The sequence below is a fragment of the Battus philenor genome, unplaced genomic scaffold, assembly GCF_028537555.1.
Source record: "Battus philenor isolate CCGP_79_NKW_IND1 unplaced genomic scaffold, ilBatPhil1.0.hap1 SCAF_15, whole genome shotgun sequence".
Taxonomy (NCBI): Eukaryota; Metazoa; Arthropoda; class Insecta; order Lepidoptera; family Papilionidae; genus Battus; species Battus philenor.
The window spans coordinates 620,425-641,557 of NW_027181677.1; the positions used below are offsets into that span (position 1 = coordinate 620,425).

General features: G+C 34.4%; 2 protein-coding genes across 3 annotated transcripts; one reads left to right on the forward strand and one right to left on the reverse strand.

The window, feature by feature from the left end:
• Positions 1 to 997: 997 nt before the first annotated feature.
• Positions 998 to 3,916, reverse strand: RpS26 (ribosomal protein S26). Its single transcript, XM_068761595.1, has 3 exons — positions 3,832 to 3,916; positions 3,463 to 3,640; positions 998 to 1,195 (listed from the first exon to the last, which is right to left on the reverse strand). The coding sequence occupies exons 1-3, from the start codon at positions 3,832 to 3,834 to the stop codon at positions 1,029 to 1,031; spliced, it is 348 nt and encodes a 115-aa protein (XP_068617696.1). The 5' UTR covers positions 3,835 to 3,916; the 3' UTR covers positions 998 to 1,028.
• Positions 3,917 to 4,619: 703 nt separating this feature from the next.
• Positions 4,620 to 18,484, forward strand: LOC137918757 (AN1-type zinc finger protein 4-like). 2 transcript variants are annotated; one of them, XM_068761652.1, is made up of 8 exons: positions 4,620 to 5,104; positions 10,486 to 10,660; positions 11,274 to 11,416; positions 12,716 to 12,871; positions 13,725 to 13,989; positions 15,223 to 15,398; positions 16,854 to 17,046; positions 18,059 to 18,484. In XM_068761652.1, the coding sequence occupies exons 1-8, from the start codon at positions 4,924 to 4,926 to the stop codon at positions 18,390 to 18,392; spliced, it is 1,623 nt and encodes a 540-aa protein (XP_068617753.1). In that variant the 5' UTR covers positions 4,620 to 4,923; the 3' UTR covers positions 18,393 to 18,484. The 2 variants fall into 2 exon arrangements, with proteins under 2 accessions (XP_068617753.1, XP_068617754.1); XM_068761653.1 differs by lacking the exon at positions 4,620 to 5,104 and adding an exon at positions 7,997 to 8,167.
• The last annotated feature ends 2,649 nt before the right edge of the window (positions 18,485 to 21,133 follow it).

A 21,133-nucleotide genomic window follows, 5' to 3' on the forward strand; every position in this document is an offset into this window, starting at 1 on the left:
CGCTGCATCTACAAAATTGAGAGCTGCCCCTCAGTATTATGCCAAGACGCATTCCGAAGGAAGCTGTGACTTCCTCTCTGTACCTCAGCAAAGAAACCACTTCATGTTGCTGCCGTTCTCGGGTTCACATTGAGAGGACGATGGAAGCCCTCACGCTCATCGCCTGCGGACATGATGCCCATTTACGTGGTCCTCCAAGAGGGCAGACTGGTCTTAGTCACCAATAATGACAAAATTCCGAATACACTGCATTTTAGGTTCCTAACATATACATTTAACTAATGTGTATGATGCATACAAAACGACTTTACTAAACGCGTGACAGCATCGTCACTAATGCGTGTTAGTCGCACTTGCATCGCGAGAGGGAGAGAACGAAGGCCTGCGCATCGTGACTGCATCCTGGGCGAGCAGCGATCGTCGATGTGGACACGCGACAACGTTGCTATAACTGTGAGTGATGAAACCCCATTTGTCACTAATTTGCTGTTATACATTATAAACATCGTGAATATTCTATGTACTTTTATTTACAGTATAATAAACAACCGATGTATCGAAGTTTTTAATTATTATAACCCTTAATTGTAGTTTAAAAACGTCTGCTTCTCGTGCCAGATGAATAAAAAAAAACTTTCCATCGTCTTTATAGCAGAAAGAAATGCAGCTCTAGTCCACATAGTACCTTGCACATTATATGTGTGGAGTTTTACTATCTTGCTGAATGTACCCAACTACATGAGAAACCAATTTAAATACGAAAACTTGAAGATACCTACCAAGAAGAGATCTCTAGATGTAGCAGAAATTATTAACCAAGAATGATTACACATCAATGAATTGCTATCAAAACTTGATGGCACAGGAAGTTTCACATTCCTGACTGAAATTGCATAAGTGTTCCTACACTGGGTGTGAGATTTGACAGTAACACAGACTAGCAGAATGGGCTTATATACCACAGACCGTCATGTTGTAGAAGAGACAAAAAACAGTATAGGGTTTTAGTTTTTTATTATTTAAACTTATCACTTCCTCTGCACGTTCTGCGGGCGCGCCATATCCCTAGCGAAAGTGCTCTTAGGCGGTGTACGGATGCGCCTGTCCTTCTTGGATCTGTTGCGGACCACTTTGCTGTGGATAGCGCATGACACGCAGTAGTGCAGCTTCGCATACAACTTGGGCAGTTGGAATGCTGTGAACAAAAGAAATCCTTCATAAATATCTGTACATTTTGTAGTCAGTCTTGTTAGCTAGGGTGTTTTCACAGCTCAAATACAATTTTTGTGATATATTATTTATAATTTTTTGAAGTATGCATTACTTGCATACATAGTGATTTTAAAGAGAACAAAACATCAGTAAATCAGTACTATGTCTAAGGGTGTTTTTAAAGAAAATATGGTAAAAAATTTCTGTTTTCACCACTAATTTTATTTAATAAAATTTTTTGCTTCAGAGTCCATCCTAGGTTGTCAGAGAAACAATACAATACTCAACAGAAACATGCAATTTTTTAATTATATTCATTAAAAGTTTAACTTGCAAATATTATAATAATCAAAGTAAAAACATAATGAAATGTCAAACACCACAAAATAACCACAGTGCTGGCTTGGTTATGAAAACCAGCCCACTGAGACAAGACAAACTCTTTCAATGTTACTCAATTGACATCATCAGATGTAAGTCTTCCAGTTCCTGTATTCCTTGTGGTTAAGACGAACTCTCTCTTGAACTAACTTATTTAACATCTACCTAATTATGCTGCAATTTAATGAGGAAAATGTTTAGATCTCCAAGAGAAATTGAGCCAGCTAGTTCTAAGCCAGCTCATAACGTGGCTGAGAACTATAGGAGACTGGCAACATACAAGAATAGTTCATCACTTTATATAAGTACACACAAATCTGTTGTGGTGCAGATAATAGAGAATGTGTAATAGAAAACGCTTAAAAAATCACAAAAAAAATCATAAATATTTTTTGCAGCAATTAAATATATTTATGAAATAAAAAAGTTATACTTAGAAAGCAATAAAAAACATTACAACATAAGAAGGAATAGATAAAACATAACCATTATCTTTCATAGTCAGACAATATAGGAACTTTATGGTAAACTGCTTCAAAATCACTTTTGTTTTGATAATTAAATTACATTAAATATAGAAAGATTTATTTCTGATCAACAATATGTTCATCTTGGTTGTTTTAGCTTTGTCATCTAGTATACAAATTTTCAATACTGGAGCTGTAAAAATCAATCAGTTTTTCTGTTAAATATGTTGACAGAAATTACATAAAATTACAAAAAATATATGTATGTATGTAACCAAGATGAACATATTGTTGATCAGAAATAAATCTTTCTATATATGTGATATAAAGTGGCATAAGAATTTTAGAAAAGCTAAGGTACGACACATAAAAGGTTTAAAAAAACTGTTTTATAGCATTTTTATACATTTTTTTCATACATCATCTTAAATTCTTCTCCACATTTCATACAACACCATACAAATTTACATAATTTCTTTTTAATTTTTTCAATATTTTATTTATTTTTACATTGTTTTGATATTTTTTACACTAGTACAAAATAACACACTTCCAGGGTCCTACGATCATTAATTATTGTTAAACACCTCTATATGAACATTACAAAGAAGCATGATATAGCATTGGCAGGAGGAATTTGAGTAGATGAAGAGAGGATTCTGGTCAATGAAGGTGAATACCAAAACATTGTTAGGCCTCCCTAAACATGCTTTTCAGCACCAACTGCACCTGGCCTTTGGACAATGTAATAGACCTGGTAATAACATATTGAATTCATGGAATACTAAGTAATATCTCAGTTTACTATTCATTTGTCTTGCGGGGCATTCAATTAATATGTGGCATTTGATTTGTCACATTGCAAAGACATATTATACCTATGGAAGAAATGGGCTGAGTAAACTTTTGATGCACTCTCTGCCAGAATGCTGACAGCTTAGTATGAATAATATAGTTGAAACATTGTTTTATAAATATGCCTGATGAAATGCTTTGACATTTATATAATGGTATTTAGTTATAAACACCATTACATAAATAAATTCTACATATAGTACTAATATTTTCGAACTAGTATAGAATTATTAATAATTTTGCTTATATTACTGGATTATAAGACGTTGCCTAGAATAAAAACTTAGGTGAACATTGTTAACACAATATAAGGTCTTCACAACTTTACTTATAAACTGAAGAAAAATTAAAAATAAATGCAGTTTATTGTTGTAGATATTATTATCAAAATGAAGGAAATTTTTCTTAAAACAAAACTTTCAATTGTGTAAAACAAACTGCTTTCTAAAATTTACTTCATTGTGAATTTTATTGTCTACATGTGTTAAATAAAGGTCAATAAATACATTATAGTTTCAAGAGGGACATTAAGATATAATGAACTTACAAGTGTAGACTGAGGCTTCGTTGATATCCCTGACTGCAGCCGCCTCCACTATGTTTCTGATCACGAATTTTTTGATAGCTTTGTCTTTCGGCACGCAACGCGCGCAGTTGGTACACCGCACCGCCTTAACGTGACCACGGCCATGCTTGGCGCGTCCTCCATTGCGGCGTTTGCGAGTCTGAAACCAAAATCCTAAATCAAAGCCACATGTTCACACCACCCGTCAAGAATCAAACACGTTTCTTTTAAGCGAATAAATGCTAATGAATAGATAGCAAGATGATTAATAAGCACTTTGTATGTCATATTACTAGATTTTCATGATTTTAATTCCATTTATTACAAGTTTATCTTAAATATTTTACGCACCATTTTTCTAACCTCCGATACCGTAAACGAAGACCGACGGAAAAGGATCGGTAGAACATAGACAATTGTAGATGAGCAAGTGAATGATAACTGATTTCCGAGAAAGGTTGACGAGATGCTCTATGCACATTTAAAAAAATACAAATTTATACAAAAAAATACAATTATAAACATATCATATTTTAAATGGTAATTTTAAATTAATTATAAACGACGATTATTCCTTTTTTCGCGGAAGTGGACAAAACTTATTAGAATACTTTTATTCGAAAGACTGATGTGCAAGGATCTAGGAACCCATTATGCTTTCTATCGCAGAAAAACCTTCATTAATGATAATTAGTTTACTGGTGTTCAGACCGGCAAAAGTGAAATTATTCAAATTGGACAGCACGCCAGATTAACAAATCATTCTTACGCTCAAAATTATGTGTATGCCTTTGAGTTCTTTTGCAACATTCGCAAGTAACTGGAAACAACTTAGAGAAATTGACTATGAATGAGTAGGTTGAAAGCAAGTTACTTAGAGGTGTGAACTTGATTAAATGCAAACGGTACTCGCATGATTGTGTTGAAATAAAATTTTTAACATAGTTTTTTAAAAATATAAACCACCACCAATCAACTAATTTCTTCACGAAGAAAATATTTCAACTTAAATATCTGTCTTAAAACGATTTTTTAGAAATAGATCTTTTAAAACCAAATTCTTATTGGTTGATCTATGTCTATCATTCATTATCTCTAATGTTATAATTTTCTTGTTTATCTGTTATACAAACTTTTTTTGATCATGTTATAATTTGTTTTCCTGCTCTGTGGTCGAATATTTCTTGCATTCAGTTCAATGCTTGTTTGTGTAATACTATTTTTGTTATTAAAATATTATTAATTAGTAAAAGAGCTTTTTAAATTCCTTTTGCGTTGCGCCGGCGACGCTCGGTGTCGGTAACTAACGACACACAAACACATGTTCACCCCATCAAGTGATTGTCCCAGAACAGTGCCTATATATTTTATCAAAATTTAAGCTGTATACGTTTTTGTATTTGCAATGCTGCGTAGATAGTTGTCGTGTGACCCGCGTGTGAAATGTCACAACATGGATACCCTGAGAGACTGTCCAGTAGGTCAAAGGGTTTTCAGGAAGACGGCCCCGGTCAGCCAACTATGGAGGTGCTGGTCGAAACCCTCACGGGAACGGCCTTCGAAATGACCGTTTCGCCATCCGACACAATATTTGCAATAAAGTCGAAGATATTTCGAGTCGAAGGTGAGTACAGACGCAATATGTTATACAACTTCTTTCTCACAATCTCATAATGTGTCATTAATACAACAATCGGGTAGCCAATGGCCACTGTCACACATCGTTTGTAGCAATCAAATTTAAATATTTAATTACTGATAAATCTCTATGACTCATACATGTAACAAATCTGTCCTACAAGATGTCAAACTTGTTGTTAGCATGGAAACTTCTTGACAACTATACATTCCACACATCGATATTTACGATAAAAATAATTGTTTTCTTAAAACATTTCAACCGTATTTTAAAATATTCATTTATTCATGAATTTTATTATTTACTTTCTGTCTTACAATGGTGTACATACTAATAATAATTTGCTATATGTATAAATTATTACACTAATTTAATCAGATTGGAAAGTATAAAAATCATGTCATTCTTAGTCTATAAAAACATTAGTTATTGATAAATCCATTTCAATAGATATCATTATAAAAATTCCTAAACAAATTTACTTACATTTCTCAACAATCATAAATAGTTTAAACAGGCATCTTATCTAGCTCTCTTAGATATGCAGTGATTGTAATACATGTATGTAATTTGTCATACACATATATATAACACATTTTACAGTCATATATATAATATACACAATGTTACAGAAACCATTTCATGGTCTATTATGCCTGTCATATAAAATAAACAAGAAAAAAAATACTTTCTGTTTTTTTCTACATAGGATTATCTATTAAATTTATCAGTAAGTCAAAGTAGAATTGGTGTCTTCTGCAACCATGAAGCAAAGCATATGTTTTGCATCAGGATCAGCCTTACTCAAGCCAACACAACTCCTCAACAAATCCTCGCAGACTCTTGATGTTGCTAGTGGTTTCGAGACACTTCAGTGATCTGAGATAAGTGGCATTGTGGAGTGTTATTTCCATACCCTAAGGTAGTACATGAAAAGCAGTTTTGTCCTCTTCCAGGTATGCCCAGCACAGATGACTGATATTATATGATAATTCAGACAGACAATATTTATAATTGTAACAAATGTATATACAAAATGATACTGAAAATAATACATAGTCAATTTCTGTCATATGGCACAAAAATTAAAACCATATAGTGTGCAATATTACTCAAACTAAGGTTAACTTAAAAACATTACATAATTTAAATCAAAGAAAAACTGGAAATATTAGGGTGGATGGAAAGTAATGTCACTTTCTTAAGTTAAACTCACATGACTCCATTTTTAACAAGTTTTTATTTCTAATAAACAACATATTATTCTTTGTTATCAACAACCTTTTGCCATCTATATAATAGAAAAAATTCAATGCCGGAATGGTAAAAATCAAACAGGGTTTTGTTGTAAAATACGTTGACAGAAACAACATTACTTTCTGGTTCCCCAAATATGTTCATTTATAAAGTTTTTTTTTTTGTAATTTTGTGTATTTAATAATATTCCATAGATGTAATAAAGTATGAGAATGATTTTTTTTTGACCATGAATAATTGATATAAAAAAAGATATGTACCAAATAATTATTATAGCTCTTATCTATAGATCAATGCAGATAATAAATACATATATGTATGCCTGAACAAATGTTTTGATCAATTAATGTAATTACTTGGTCTTATTATAAACAATGTTTAGACAGCTGTACAGATAATATCTACATCTATACAGATAAATAAAGTTGGAATGTCTGTTTGTAATATTAAAAGAACTATTTATTGCATCTATATGAATTTATATTTGGTACATGTATTATTTGTTGTGGCTAATATCTGAAATGGCTGGACAGATTTTCATGAGAATTATACTGGTAGGTAGCTGATGTAAAAAGGAGTAAGTTGGGCTAGATTTATTTTAGAAAAAATTTGAAATGAAAAAAATAAATAAACTAAACAATGTATGCAGCTGAATATGAAATATACAATACAATTCTTACAAATGAGGGTATGTAAACATTATCTCAATTACAAACATGATTCATAAAGTACTAAGAAATTTATTAAAATATCAATGTCTTTCTTAAGACTTTATTTTATGGTCACAATTATCCTTAATGTTCCATGCTGCTAGCATTGGATCTCCCAGGTTCACCTTGTGGTGGAGGTCCTTGTCTCATATATCCTCTTGACATGCACTGCCACTGCAGTTAATGTAATGCTGAACTTTGGAGCAAGTGTTCATGTGTCCCTAGAATCTCTAAGATACCATCCAATGTGAAATGTTACTAGTCTAAGAAACTTATAAGAATAGTTTTCTAAAGATTTGGTTACATTTAACAAACAGTGAGTTAGCCCAAAGATATACAATAAAATACACACAAAGACTGATGGTTAGTAGTTGTTTCTATAAATTGCTTAAGAAATATTGTAATTCCAATTAATTTGGGATAAGTAAGTGGAGGGTGAAGTGCAGGGGTAAGGAGCGAAGTCCAAAAAAAGTGATGTAATTAGATAATAAACTAAAATATCTGCTGATGCATATGTAGCGTAGATATGCCTCAAAATTAATATAGAAATAGGCCAGACATAGGTCTTGTCAATCTGACAACTGTGTGGTCTACACAGACAATAAATCAGCAGGGAGTGGGCTGATGACATAATAGATATGGGAGGAAAATACTAATTGACCCAAGCCAGAGAAAGAGATGTGGGGAAAAAGTTGGAAGAGTCTTTAACCCATAGAGGGGCCCATAGCCTGCAATAAAAAACATATCACTTACTAATGATTATTCTTAAGTAAAGGTGTCAATATATTATTAACACAACATGAAATAAAATGCTTTATTATTATTAAGTGCATGAGTACCTGATAATATAATTGTCTTTAAATGAAATATTGAGATTAATAAAATCGCTTTCTTTTTTGAAGCATTTTAGGTTAAATTAGAGTGTAATTGATAGGCCACCTGCTAGGAGGACTGAGGACATCATCAACGTCATGTGAAGTAGCTGGATGCTGGCTGCACAAGATCGGTCATTGTTCATCTTTGGGGGAGGACCACGTTTTGGAGTGGGCCTTTATTAGCTGTGATTTATCTTAGATGCTTGGTATGCTATTGGTTCTCATAGATCCAACACATATATGTAACTTTTACAAGTGCTACAATTGAAGTGTTAAAATAGTGTTATCTAAAGCAGTTTTTTCTAACACAAGGCCCATGTCTCACAGGGAGGCAATTTGATTGTAAAAGGCGAAAGTGAACTCTACATAAGTTTAACCCTTTCACTTATTGCATAATACGTAGGGGGCTGTAAGAATTTTAGTAAGGCTAATGTGGAGCATGGCATATAAAAGCTTAAAAATTACTGGTTCAGAAGATTCTACACAATTTTTTTTTTATTTTAAAGTAAAAAGTAAAAAGTTCTTTGATAACAAATCCAATGATTGTTTAAAGATTGTAGCAAGACATTTTCTTTTTGGCTCATGACCTCTAATGTATGAGTTTGTTGTGATGTTTTATTTATTTTTATGTGCGAGTGGGATTGCCCGTGTTTTCTCTTGGCCTCGCTCCAGCGTCATGATTCACCGTGACTGACTCTTGCGACACCTGCTTCTATGTCCTTGACTAATTGTTGCTAACTTCCTATTGTGATTGTTGATAGTTTAATTAAAAAAACCTTCTTAGTTTCTTGTGGGTTCTTATCAAAAGCTTTAAGATTAAAGATTGCCATTATAGGGATAGTTCAATTTGATTCTAGTTTCCGTCAAATTGGGCTCTTCTGGTATTCTTATGACATACTGGCTTTGTCCGCGACTTTGTTTCCATGGAATTTAACAAAAAAGATTCTTTTTTGTTTAAAAATTTTTCTAAACAAAAAAGATTCTTTTTTGTTTAAAAATTTTTCTAAACTAAAAGTTGGCCTAGTTACTGTTTATAACATCAGCAACCTGCCTGTTTAAGTTCCGTCAAGGGACAAGCCAACAGATACAAAATTTTGATTTTTGTTGACATTTGGCACCATTTGTAAAAATTAAAGCACAAATTATGACATTACTTTTGCACCACCTATTATTTGTAATTGAATAGCATATAATAAGCATTTGATGGAAATATAGCACTCTAATCTACCATGACAGTCTGCACGAAGGCTCTGGTAAAAAACAAATGACCTTGTTAGATAAGAAATGGCTCGAACATTGAACAATCGCCGAAATGTATTTCTTATAATTGTTTCTTACTAGTTTTTGCATTTGGTGAATTGGAATTTAAATAATTGAATTATTCTTATTGACATAGGTATATTGATATATTTTATTGTCAAAGAGGTTATATTAAAAAAAGAATCATTTCACAAAGATCAGTTTACACTTGAGAAGGAAATCCCTACACTGTAAATGTTTCATGTATGTCACACAAGTACAGACATGTTACTAAAGCTACTAAAGCAATATATATACATATACATGTGTTTATAAATTTCTTTATATGTATAAAGCCATTGTAAAAACTATGTGGAAGGCCTTTGTCCAGCTATAATAGACATTTTCCATTGAAATCATGATGCCAATGATTATTATTCATTTAAGATCAAGTGTACACACACATGGAATGGAGACAGACAGAACACAGACATACATACATACAAATAGAGAGAGAGAGAGAGAAAGACAGATACACCCGCAAACATGTATAAATATTTCTTAGTAGTGTCTTGTATGTCAATGTAGGTTTTTAAAAAATTAATTAATGTGGAATTTACTTACATTTTATAACCAATTTATTGTTAAAAATTCTTTGTTGATGGTAGACAATTGTTTGTCTTGTTGGTAGGTTTAAATAAAGACTCGCAATGTCACTTATTACAATAGGATAGAAACAAAGTTTCATATACACATATTTATATATTTTTGTAGGTATTGTCAGTATAATGCTTGGAGTAACACAGGTGTTTTTATTATGAAATTTATTAGAAAATTAATCATAACAATCAAATGTTTTTTTACATGACCCTCATTTTTGGGGACTCTCATGCCCCCCTGCCATTAGTAAGCAGGGACATAATTTATAAAAAAATTCTTCATTATTTTTTTGTTATTGCTACTCCTGTCCTTAGGATCTTTCATTCATTCTTCTGTTGTCTTTCTCATTCTCGTTCATTCCTTACATATTTTGATACCTCTCATACATCACATTTATATGAATAAACTCTGTATCACAATATTTATTTAGATTTTTTACAGTTATTAATCTCTCTTTTATTGACATACGTCTTACTCTTTTTTATTACTCTACCAATTATCCTCCTGCAGTACTCCAGAAAGATCTGCCGTTCTCCCTCTTGGCTAACTAGTGAGGTGATGTTACTTTCCTCTATCCTTTCTTGAGTCAAATGTGTTTTGATGGTCATATGATATATCATTGCAGGCATCCCAGTGTCCCAGCAGCATCTGGTGTACAACCTTCGCGAGCTCGCTGATGGGGCATCGTTACGGGAGCACGGCGTCGCTGCTGGCGCCAGGCTCCGGCTAGTGCTGGCCCTCCGCGGCGGCCCCGTCACAACTCGTAGGCCTCCGCCCCCCGAGCGACCGCCCCCAGACAGGTACAAAAAATATATAATATATAAGTAGATAAGTTGTTTACAAATAAAAAGTAAAAGAGAGACATAAGTAAATAGTAACTGAGGTTGTGACATAATGTATTGTGATTATTAAAATTAAAAGATGTGATTACCTTAGGAATGATGGTGATATATGTAAGGAGTGTTTGAATTTGTGAAGCAGGAAAAAAAGAGAATAGAAAAAAAATTGTAAAAATGAAACGAGAAAATAAATTAAAAATTTTACCTTAAAAAAATTATTAAACTTCTGTGATCCCAAGTCCCTTTTCCACGTGTACGGCTGAATGAGAGGTCCCTGAAAAAGCAGGGTAGCATTAAATAAATAAAAATAAACGTTTTTTTGCTAGTTTTTCTTTACTTTCCAAAAAAAATCATATTGTTAGGATATGATGTATTTACAATATGTAGAAGTTCATATTTCCCTCCTCCATTTATTAACTTAGAACATATAGTTGCAGGGATCTTAGGGTTCTAGAGTCCACCAACAAAGTGGACAGATGATGTTGTTACGGTCTTTGGAAGACGTTGGATGCAGGCCTATATCCAGCTGTGGACCGGGAGTCAGGATGTCATGTGTAGCGTAACACTGTTGCAGGGAGGAATTGGAGTGGAGCGGTGAGAGTAGCGGAAGCGGCTGCAAGGTGACGGTGCTGCTGTTCCACGAGGGCGAGAGAGTCAACATGCTGCGCGTGAGGGAGAACCGAGATGGCACCTACTCGCCGCTGGACCATGCCAAGTGTGAGCAGAATTTGTGGGATCCCCCACATACATGTGTTACTCCCGGGGTATGAGCGGGTGCGCTATATGAACGAAAGAGATGGGTTGATGCCTTGCGCTCTCATTGGCTGTGTCGATTTCTAGTTGAGCGATTTACATAAATATGGAAGATTTCCATACATGGTTTTTTTATTTTTATTTTAATTCACTTTCCCCCATCTTGTTTTCGGGATAGGGATATACACTCTTCTTCACAATTTCTCTCTTTATTCCCACTTTCATCCTTCATATTTTCCATCATTCAGCATACATACGACATACAGCATTCACCCACTTTACATTTACGTATCGCCTCCCATCCCTCGCCATACTTCCAGTTTCACGGTTTTGTTTTGTCTAACGTTACCCACCACCCTGCAACAAAACCGCAAGAAAGTGTAGCAGCTCCCCTCCTCCTCCAAAAGCGATGTTGCCGCATTGCTGTATGTTGCAAATCTTACTCATTTCCACTACGCAAGCCACTAAGCCCTCCATATACGTGACAGCAAGTGATGCAACAACAAGTGCACCACGGTCTGGTCTACCGCTGGGTCACAGATGCATGAAGGATACCCTTTGAGTTTAAACCTATACAGGTGTTCTGAGAATACCCCGTGTCCCGTGAACATTTGGATCAGACACTTGTCCAACTCCACTGTGTGTACATAGTAGGCCATCTCAATATCCGGAAAGAACTTCCACGTTGTCGAAGCCGTCTCAGCTGCCACATACCTCCAATTCCATTCGCCAATTCATAAACGGTTGGTGTTAACCTGGACTGGAGCCAAGTTTAAGAGCTTGCTGAAATGATACTTGCTCTCTAAATTATGTTACATAGATAACTAGCTGATCCCGCAAAAGTTTTGCAAAAAAAAAAAATTTTTAATTAACAAAGAAAAATAAGGGTTGATCGTAGAGGAGTGAAAATTTAGGGTTGTATGTATTTTTATATGCTGTATCCAGAAAAATTATTTAAAAAATAAATAAAAATTAGGGGTAGACCGCCCTTAATAGGGATGAAGAATAGATGTTTTCCAATTCTCCTCCCTGACCGATATATGCGCTAAGATTCACGAAAATCGGTCAAGCCGTTTCGGAGGAGTTCAATCACGCACACCGTGACACGAGAATTTTATATATTAGATTATAGATATTACACGAGAGTGGAAACTTAGACCTATATCATATAGTATGAAATCTTCCAGGGCAGCTGGTAAAGTATTTTTGTGTTTAAAGAATTTTAGTATTAATTTACAATTTATAATGAATTTACATATGCAGATTCCTCGTCTCTCTCACACTTGCTGGAGCACGAAGCAGATGAAGCCTTGACCGGATCGCTGCAGGAGAACGCAGTTACAATGGGCAAGATGCTGGACCTGCGCAGGAGGATGGAGTCGCTATCCATACACCGGCGAAGGAATCCTTTGCGATCAGGTGTTTATTCCACTTACTCCTGAATCACTCTGCTTCATACTATATCTGTCCATATGCAGGAGAGGTTAGGGGTCATTAAATATATTCATTCTCATATCACCCGACAGATGTCTTGCAAGATAGGAACCCTCAATACATTTGCATGATATATTTATTAATATAAATATAATCCCCTCCATCATTAATGTCATGAATTCTAATTGACAGCAAAATTAACTCATTGATATTTTTTTTTAATTACATAAAATAATATAATTTAAATATATTTTTACATACTCTGGGTTTTGACTCGGAATAAAACAGCACTGCGTCACAAGGTGTCCTTTATTCACAAATCAGATGGTCACCCTGCTTTAACACAATGTATACTTTCGCTTATACCAAAAACGACTTCTAAATCGCTTAAGAAATCACTGTCCAAATAACTTGACAAATGTCACTTTGTATCACTGATCGTAGATCTTAATCTTATAACTTGAAAAACAACACTGAACTGTACATGGGAAGTACATCTATTTATACTGCGGATAAGGTTCTAGTAAGTTCGAGATAGTACTCGGTTAAAATTTCCGAGAACTGTACACAAAAATATGTAAATAACTTCAAGGCTCTTTTGTGTGTTTGTTTGTTTGTTCTGTAACTCGTGCTTAGTAACAAAATCATATAATTTTAAAGGTGTACTAAGCGCATAAACAACGTCTAACTCCTCGAACTCATGAAATCAAATTCCATTTGAGCATCAGTGACAGTCGGAATCAAAAAAATCTAACTCGATGAAGTCATCTTTGGCAGAAATAATGTTTTTGTTAACAATATGTTTCATATCCATTATAATGTTAATATATTTGAACAGGTGACAAAGCAGAGATACAAAAGACTAGAAGCGAAGAAACCCTATCCGTCCCTAGCTTGTTAGATGAGCCTCCCGGTGAGGCGTTCTCCGGGCGCACGTACGCGCCGTTCGGGGAGCCCGACGAGGGCTTCGGTCCGCTGTGCGACGTGCACTACACCCGCTACGACTACGACTATGCGTTTGCGGACCGCTACACGCTGCTGCCACCTATTGGCACACGTGCTGACTCCAACCAATCCCTTCAGGATTCCATTGACAACGAGAGGTGGGTACAAAGTTCTACCTTCTACCTATGTTGATAATAGCTATCTCTTTACCTTCAGAATTCCATAGTTATACCACTTTTATAATCTCTTTGAAGAATAACTTAGTTTTTTTTTTCTTATGAAAAAGGTTGTTGCAGAACCCGAGCAATAGTTTAATTTTTTTAATTTCTCTATTGTACATATAAATTAAAGGCATTTAGGCTTTCATCCAGGTGACTGAAGTACGTTGAAGAACTTCCGAAATCTGTTCATCAGTCCATACATTGGATATTCTACTAGATTGGTAGAAAATTAGCTCTTCCAGTATGTTTAACTATGGTTCTAAGACAATTCTTCTTCATGTCTTCATGACACAGGGTTGTGATCAATCATGACAGTATTCATTATAATTTTTCTCCAGAATTTTCTATCACTGGTTAAGTTTTATGTAACTTCATTAGTCCATTAGTTTATTAGTAGGATAGGTCCATAAGTTTTTTAAAATTCTGCATCAAAACTACATCCCAAATGCCTATTGGCATTTTCCCTAGCTATTATTATGACAAATATATATATATATATATATATATATATATATATATTATCAACATATTTAATTAGATCCACCAGTTACAAATACAAAATATATAAAGGAATATTATATATATATATATATATATATATAATACATATAAATAAAACATGATATACAATTTTGGCATAAAAATAAAAAGTCTGTCTTTAAAAAAAAATTCAAAAACATATGTATGGATAATAAGATAGAAAACAAAAAGTGTAAGTAAATATTATAATGCAGGAAAAAAAATTAGGTATAAACAATAACAAGAAAGAACAAATAAATATATTTTATTTGTGAATAATAAAGGAGGAAAAAAAATATATCTAGTGATAATAACTTAAAAAAGGAAATGTTTATGTATAGACATTAACATAGGAAAAAAAATGTATGGAGTTGATGATTTAAAAGTGGGTATAAATGCCTATTTGAATAAAATTTGAATTCATAAAGGATTCTTAAATTGCATAGCAAATAAAACATGCCAACCTAAATATTTCAAGCAATTTCTTTTTTAGTTTCCCATTGTCCCGATGGATCAACCCGAGATAGCATTCGGTTATTACGAAATATATTTTAGGTTCCAATGCTTTAATAAAATCTATGTCAAATACCAACTAACATAATTCGACAGACAGAATGATTTTGCGTTTCGTTATATGTAAGAATGTTTCAGGTTTAAGCTCCCGGAGACGCTGGCGGGCTCAGTACTGGTCAAGGGTGGACAGAGAGACGAGGAGAAGGCGGCCATATTGGAAGAGTGTATAGACGGCAGCGCAGAGGAGTGCAGAGTGCGTGAGGATCCTCAGTACCACGCCAACAATCTGGCTCCTATACCCGCTGCTAAGTATGGTATGTGTCAAAGAAGAATGTTCTACTAGCTCTATGATGGGCCTTAGCAAATGGAGAGAGATAAGCATCATAGTATCAAATATAGGATTCGTATAAGAACAAAGGTCGTTGACATGGTACGAAGTATTACTTATCTCAAGTGGCAGTGTGGGCCACATCGCTTGTGCAGCAGACGTTCTTTGGGTTTAGAAAGGTTCTCTAGCCAGTAGACGAGACGTGGGTAAGTTCCCCACTGTGTTGACCCACTATATGGAATCGTGGGAAGTCACAGGATGCGAGCAGCGCAAGACCAAAGGCGAACTTTGAGGGAGGATTATGCCTATTAATACCATGTACACCAATATCTCACTTTGCGTCATGGTTACGTTCCAAAAAAACATGATGCAAATTGAAACGTCGCAAAGTGAATTAAGATTTTCTATAGCAAACCATGTAAAGATCGAAGATAGGTTCCAGGGTCACGAAAATACTACTTTTTATAAAGAAAATTGAACATTTAAAAAACAAAAATAATATAACTCTGCCAATAAATAAATTATTTACCTTTTTTGTAACTAGGAACAACACGTAAAAATTTATATAAATTTATTATTCTCTTTTAAAAAAAGTACAACACACTACCTTACAACACACTACGTAATTGAAACTAATCTCTAAAATTAGCAAAACAAAGTGAAAATAAAACTGTATTCAAATTGCGTTGATTTTTAGTTAGAAAGGGAATCTCCGAAATTTGATGGCATGGCCAAATAAAAACTAAAGTGTTGCCATCTTTTCCAAAAAAAAAGAAAATTAAAAAAAAATTAAAGACTAACCCAAAACAATGCAACCTCGAAAATTTAACGACGCACAGTAAAAATTAGTACTAATTAAGCAGCAAGCAACTTCGCAAAAAAACGTAAAACGTAATGATGCAAAGCGAGGTATTGGTGTATATCAAACTAGTTCCTTCTGAAAATAATGAATTATTAAAAACATATTTTTTTTAATATCAATGAAAAAAAATCATTTCTATATTGTTCACATGAACTTTAAAGAGGTAAATGTATTTCTCATTTGTCAATAAATACCTCTAAAGCTTTTACTGCTATTTCTAATCACTCTTTATAAAGTGATCGCTCTGTAATGAGTAGTATTAGTTTAATTTTTCTACAGGAATGTGACAGGCCAATCGATTCGAATAGTACAGATTTAAAGGGACAGATAATATACTAATCAATTTTAATGACTTCTACTACAATATTATCATTACATTATCCTGTATAATGTTGACCCTGTATAAATAGCCTTTGTCGTATTTTAAAAGTCATCTTAATGTTTAAGTGGATCACTCCCATCCACCAATGTCACCTCTCGACCTCTCCCCTCCTTTTAAAAGCCTCTAAATTTTTCATTGAAAGAGATTGGTGTCACAATATTTTTATAAAGCTGATTGAATTTATACTTGTTTCTCAGGAGCACTGGTTGGAGGCGAAGCAAGAAGCTGGCGCAGGGGCTTCGGATCCAGTTCGCAGCTGGCGGGCGGCGGCAGCGGGGCTGGTGTGGGATCCGCCACCGGCTGCGGCGCGGGAATACTGCGAGCGCCGCGCCCTCGAGCGCCACCACTCTCCGCATCAACCTCAGACCTGGAGCAGCTCACCAGGAACAGGTCTGTTTCTTCTCATATCCTTTTGGAAAAGTAATATGAGGTCCTTGCAGAGCTGGATATGATTTCACATAATATAGCCAACTATTAATTATATATAGTAAAATCAAATTACGTCTAAAACAAAACATCCACAGTGCTTTATCATATCAAGATGATGAAGCTTCAAAAAGTTTACGACAACAATGAGGGCTATGCTCAGAATTTCCCGTCGAGATCTAATCAGAAATGGGATCTGCAGAAATATCAAGGTTACAGAAGTTTCAAGTACTGCTTGTCTAAAGTGACAGTGGGCCAGCCGTGCTTCCATGAACCGGACGTGGATCAGACCGTGGTCAACCTGGTACCCCACTGTCTCGCATTAGGAGGACTCCGGGGCGATTCCGAATACCGATTATACAGTATGGTTAGCGAGGACTCTATGGCTAAGAAAGAATGATAATGAATAAAAAGAAAAATGGATATGAAAGGGAAAGAAAGAAGAATTGCAGAAAGAAAAAAAATAAAGAAGTGGAAGATCATAGGAGGTACAATAGAAGAGCGCGAAAATATATTAAATAAAAACAAAGTCCCTGTCCCACAATAGATAAGAGGGTACAAGGGGTCCCCTTAGAAGGGGACTTATTTAAAAAAGTGGGACAGCCGTTGGCCGTTTGAGGCAGATAGATAAACCCGGCATGGGTAGCCCCCCCCCCCACTAGTTGGACAGAGGACATAGTTTTTTAAGCCTTTTTTGGGAGCTTCTCGCGTGTTCTTTCACATTATGATTAGAGTAAAGTGCCTTTTCATACAATTTTCTTCTGTCCTTCACAATCTCTATCTTTATTCACCCAACGACATAGTTTAGGTCACGGGAAGTCGGTAAATGGTAAGATCGGATCGAGGCCTAAGCTTTTCAGTGGGCGTATATCGACTGAAAAGGAGAAGCCTTAAATGTCCACAGACATAATCCAATTTCTATGGTTGCACCAAAATACCACATTAGCTTTATTAAAGAAAGATTAAATTTCTACAGGATACTCCCAGCTCTTAGCCGGCACCGTAACCGCGAGCATTTACATCTCAGTGACGAACGTCTGGAACTGGCACGACCGCCACCCCGCCCCGAGCGACGGCCGGGATGCGACAAGCCCAGTACAGACACCAAGCCGCCCAGCCCCGACAAGCAGCCTCCACCCGAGCAAGGTAAGGAGCCCCGGCGCCTCCGCTGCGGCTTCTGCAGGAGGCGCCTGAGCGCCGCCACGGAGCACCGCTGCCGCTGCGGAGGTGCTTACTGCGCGCCGCACCGATACGCAGAAGTCCACGGCTGCGCTTACGATTACAAAGCGCTGCGCCCACACCGCAACTGAGCAAACATAATATCTGGCATGGACATACAGGATGATTATATTTATACAAAACCATAAAGAAAAATTAACCCCCTAATGCCCAGTTTCCAAAGCGCTGAATAATTAAATCAAGGATTAATCTCTTGTTAATCACTGATTAACGGGTTATCAATGTGTCCCGCCCACTCCCACTCCAGACGAGCAATTCCTCAAGCTCCCCAACACTCAGCGACTCTTCGACGGTCCGCATAGTGGGAGACATACAAGACAAATTGATTAATCTCTTGTTAATCTCTGATTAACGGGTTAATCAATGTGACTCGCCCACTCCCACTTCAAACGAGCAATTCTTCAAGCTCTCCAACACTCAGCGACTCTTCAACGGTCCACCAAGTGGGAGACATACAAGACAAATTGATTAATCTCTTGTTAAAATTGATTAACGGGTTACTGTAACACAATAACTTCCAACAGATCGACAATTAACCGACGATTAATGGAAAAATCGAGTTTAATTAAGTGTTTTTCACTGATTAACGATTTGTCAAACCTTTGATTATCTATACACCGAACTAGGCTGAGTGATTGTTGAAAATTCAATTCCCACACAATTATTCTTATAAAAATTATATTTATTGTCACTTTAACATAGTAAATTGTTACATTAAACACACTTTTAATTAAATTTAACAATCAAAATAAATTTAAATATTCTTTTTAATCATAGCTTATTTTTATCTATAGATATAAAAGATTTTCTGTCGATGTTGACATTAGTTTTGGGCCAAAGTTAAAAACAATAGATTAAAACCACACATATTTTTAAAGTTAAAATTAAACTGAAATATTTATTCATAGATTAAACTGCGAATAGTAATGTTTTGAACTTTGGTGAAACCCTAGACAGGGTTAACAAGAGTTTAACATTTGACTATTAACAATTGCTTTGATCAGCCTTTTGGAAACTGGTAATAAATATTTGATTAAAAAAAACTGAAACAAAATCATTACGTATTTTTATAAATTTGATTTAGTCGAAAATTATTTTATGTTATATAAAAATATGCTACCAATAACATCCTGTATATACATCCATGTCGGATTGAATGCAAAAAAAAATCACTATTTCCCGGGACCGATGTCGGCGGCTTACATTTTTTATGATTTTAAACAAATTATAAATATATAATTGTGTATAAAAGAAATTATTACGAAATAATAATAATTGTTTATAATAGAATTTAGTATATATATCTATTGATATAATTCGATTTATAATTTTTAATGCGAATTTTAATTTAGCCAAATAAAATGATTTTTAATAATAATGCGATGAATATATATCGATTTTATTAAATTGATTGGTGTTGTTTTTTATATGTAAAAAATACTGGTGTCGACCATTTTTAATTGTTGTGATTTACACTGTACAGTTATAGTACAGGAATTATTTTTTTTTATATATAAGGTAATTGTGGTGTTTTAAATATTTAAAATATACCAAATTGTAAGTTTGAATTTTGTTTTATGTTTTTTTTAAGTCTGAGTAGACTTAATCTAAGAAATTCTGCACCGTAACAAATCTTTCATATTTATGTGCATTTATAAATCAAAAACAGTGAAAGAGCAATTTTTAATTTCTTAATATATATATGGAGTTGACTTCCATCAAAGGCATTCACTTTTACAAAATATGAAAGCGTTTTGATGCTTCTAACACATGGAAATAAGAGACAATGTTAAGTTTGATTCATTACATATGTGATTCTATTAATGTTCAAACTTCATCATCATTTTAATTGTTGTGTTAGATGTCCACAAAACCTGCGTCTTTGTCAATTTTTTTTAAGTTTGGAGTAATATCAGAAATCACATTATTAATTTTAGACACTTTACACTGGCAACACTATACCACCAAGCCATACTTTATTTGAAATTTTACATATGTCAACTGAATATTATAAAATATTTTTTTAGTGCATCCATTCTGATTTATGGTTGCTTGCTCTAGGCCTCCATCATCTAAATATATATATATATATATATATATATATATATATATATCCTTCGAGTAATCATCTATGTTCCAACCTTACCAGATGCTTGGATTTTCTTACTTAGCTAAAAACACAAGACAAACTTAGACTGCCATCACTTTTACATGTGTTAGGAGTACATGCTAAAAAAAATTAGTTTTTATAAAATTATCCAAGGTCAGGTGCTTACAGGCTTAAAGATTATGGTAATAAAATATTTCTGTCGCATTAAAAAAACAATATTTATGAATCGATCTATTAAATCCGGTCCCGGAAATAGAGTATTTAATGAATATTGTAAGTGTTTATATACACGCTGGTTTGACACTTTGAAGGTTTATTGACCCTTGTATATCCTCCTCAAAGCCAGTCTTGCCTGGAATTTATTTTGAGCCTGTGAGGTTGTCTGTATAGGGTATCGATATAATTTTATTGTCGTAAATAGGGGATCTATTAAATTTTTCGTAAAAAATATTTTTTGACTAGCTACTAATATATATATGTAAAAAAGGTAAAATACTGTTTGTTTACGTATAAACATACCTCTTACCACGTCGCCCAAAGCAAAACTTCTCTCGTTCGTCAGCCAAATAGATTAAACTGGTTTAATGTGACCGACATTGGAGGAGTTTTTACCAACTGACGTCTGTCAAGTTTGCCGCCATTGTTATGAGGTTTATTTTTTTTTTAATTAACTGAAGTCAAACACAATGCATGATGCATTCC

Coding starts and splice junctions, on each gene's coding strand:
- RpS26 (XM_068761595.1), bottom strand. Junction 1,196..3,462: donor CGAAGCCTCAGTCTACACTT/GTAAGTTCATTA, acceptor TTTTGTTCACAG/CATTCCAACTGCCCAAGTTG.
- LOC137918757 (XM_068761652.1), top strand. CDS start 4,924: ATGTCACAACATGGATACCCTGAGAGACTGTCCAGTAGGTCAAAGGGT. Junction 5,105..10,485: donor GAAGATATTTCGAGTCGAAG/GTGAGTACAGAC, acceptor ATATCATTGCAG/GCATCCCAGTGTCCCAGCAG. Junction 11,417..12,715: donor GCCGCTGGACCATGCCAAGT/GTGAGCAGAATT, acceptor TTACATATGCAG/ATTCCTCGTCTCTCTCACAC.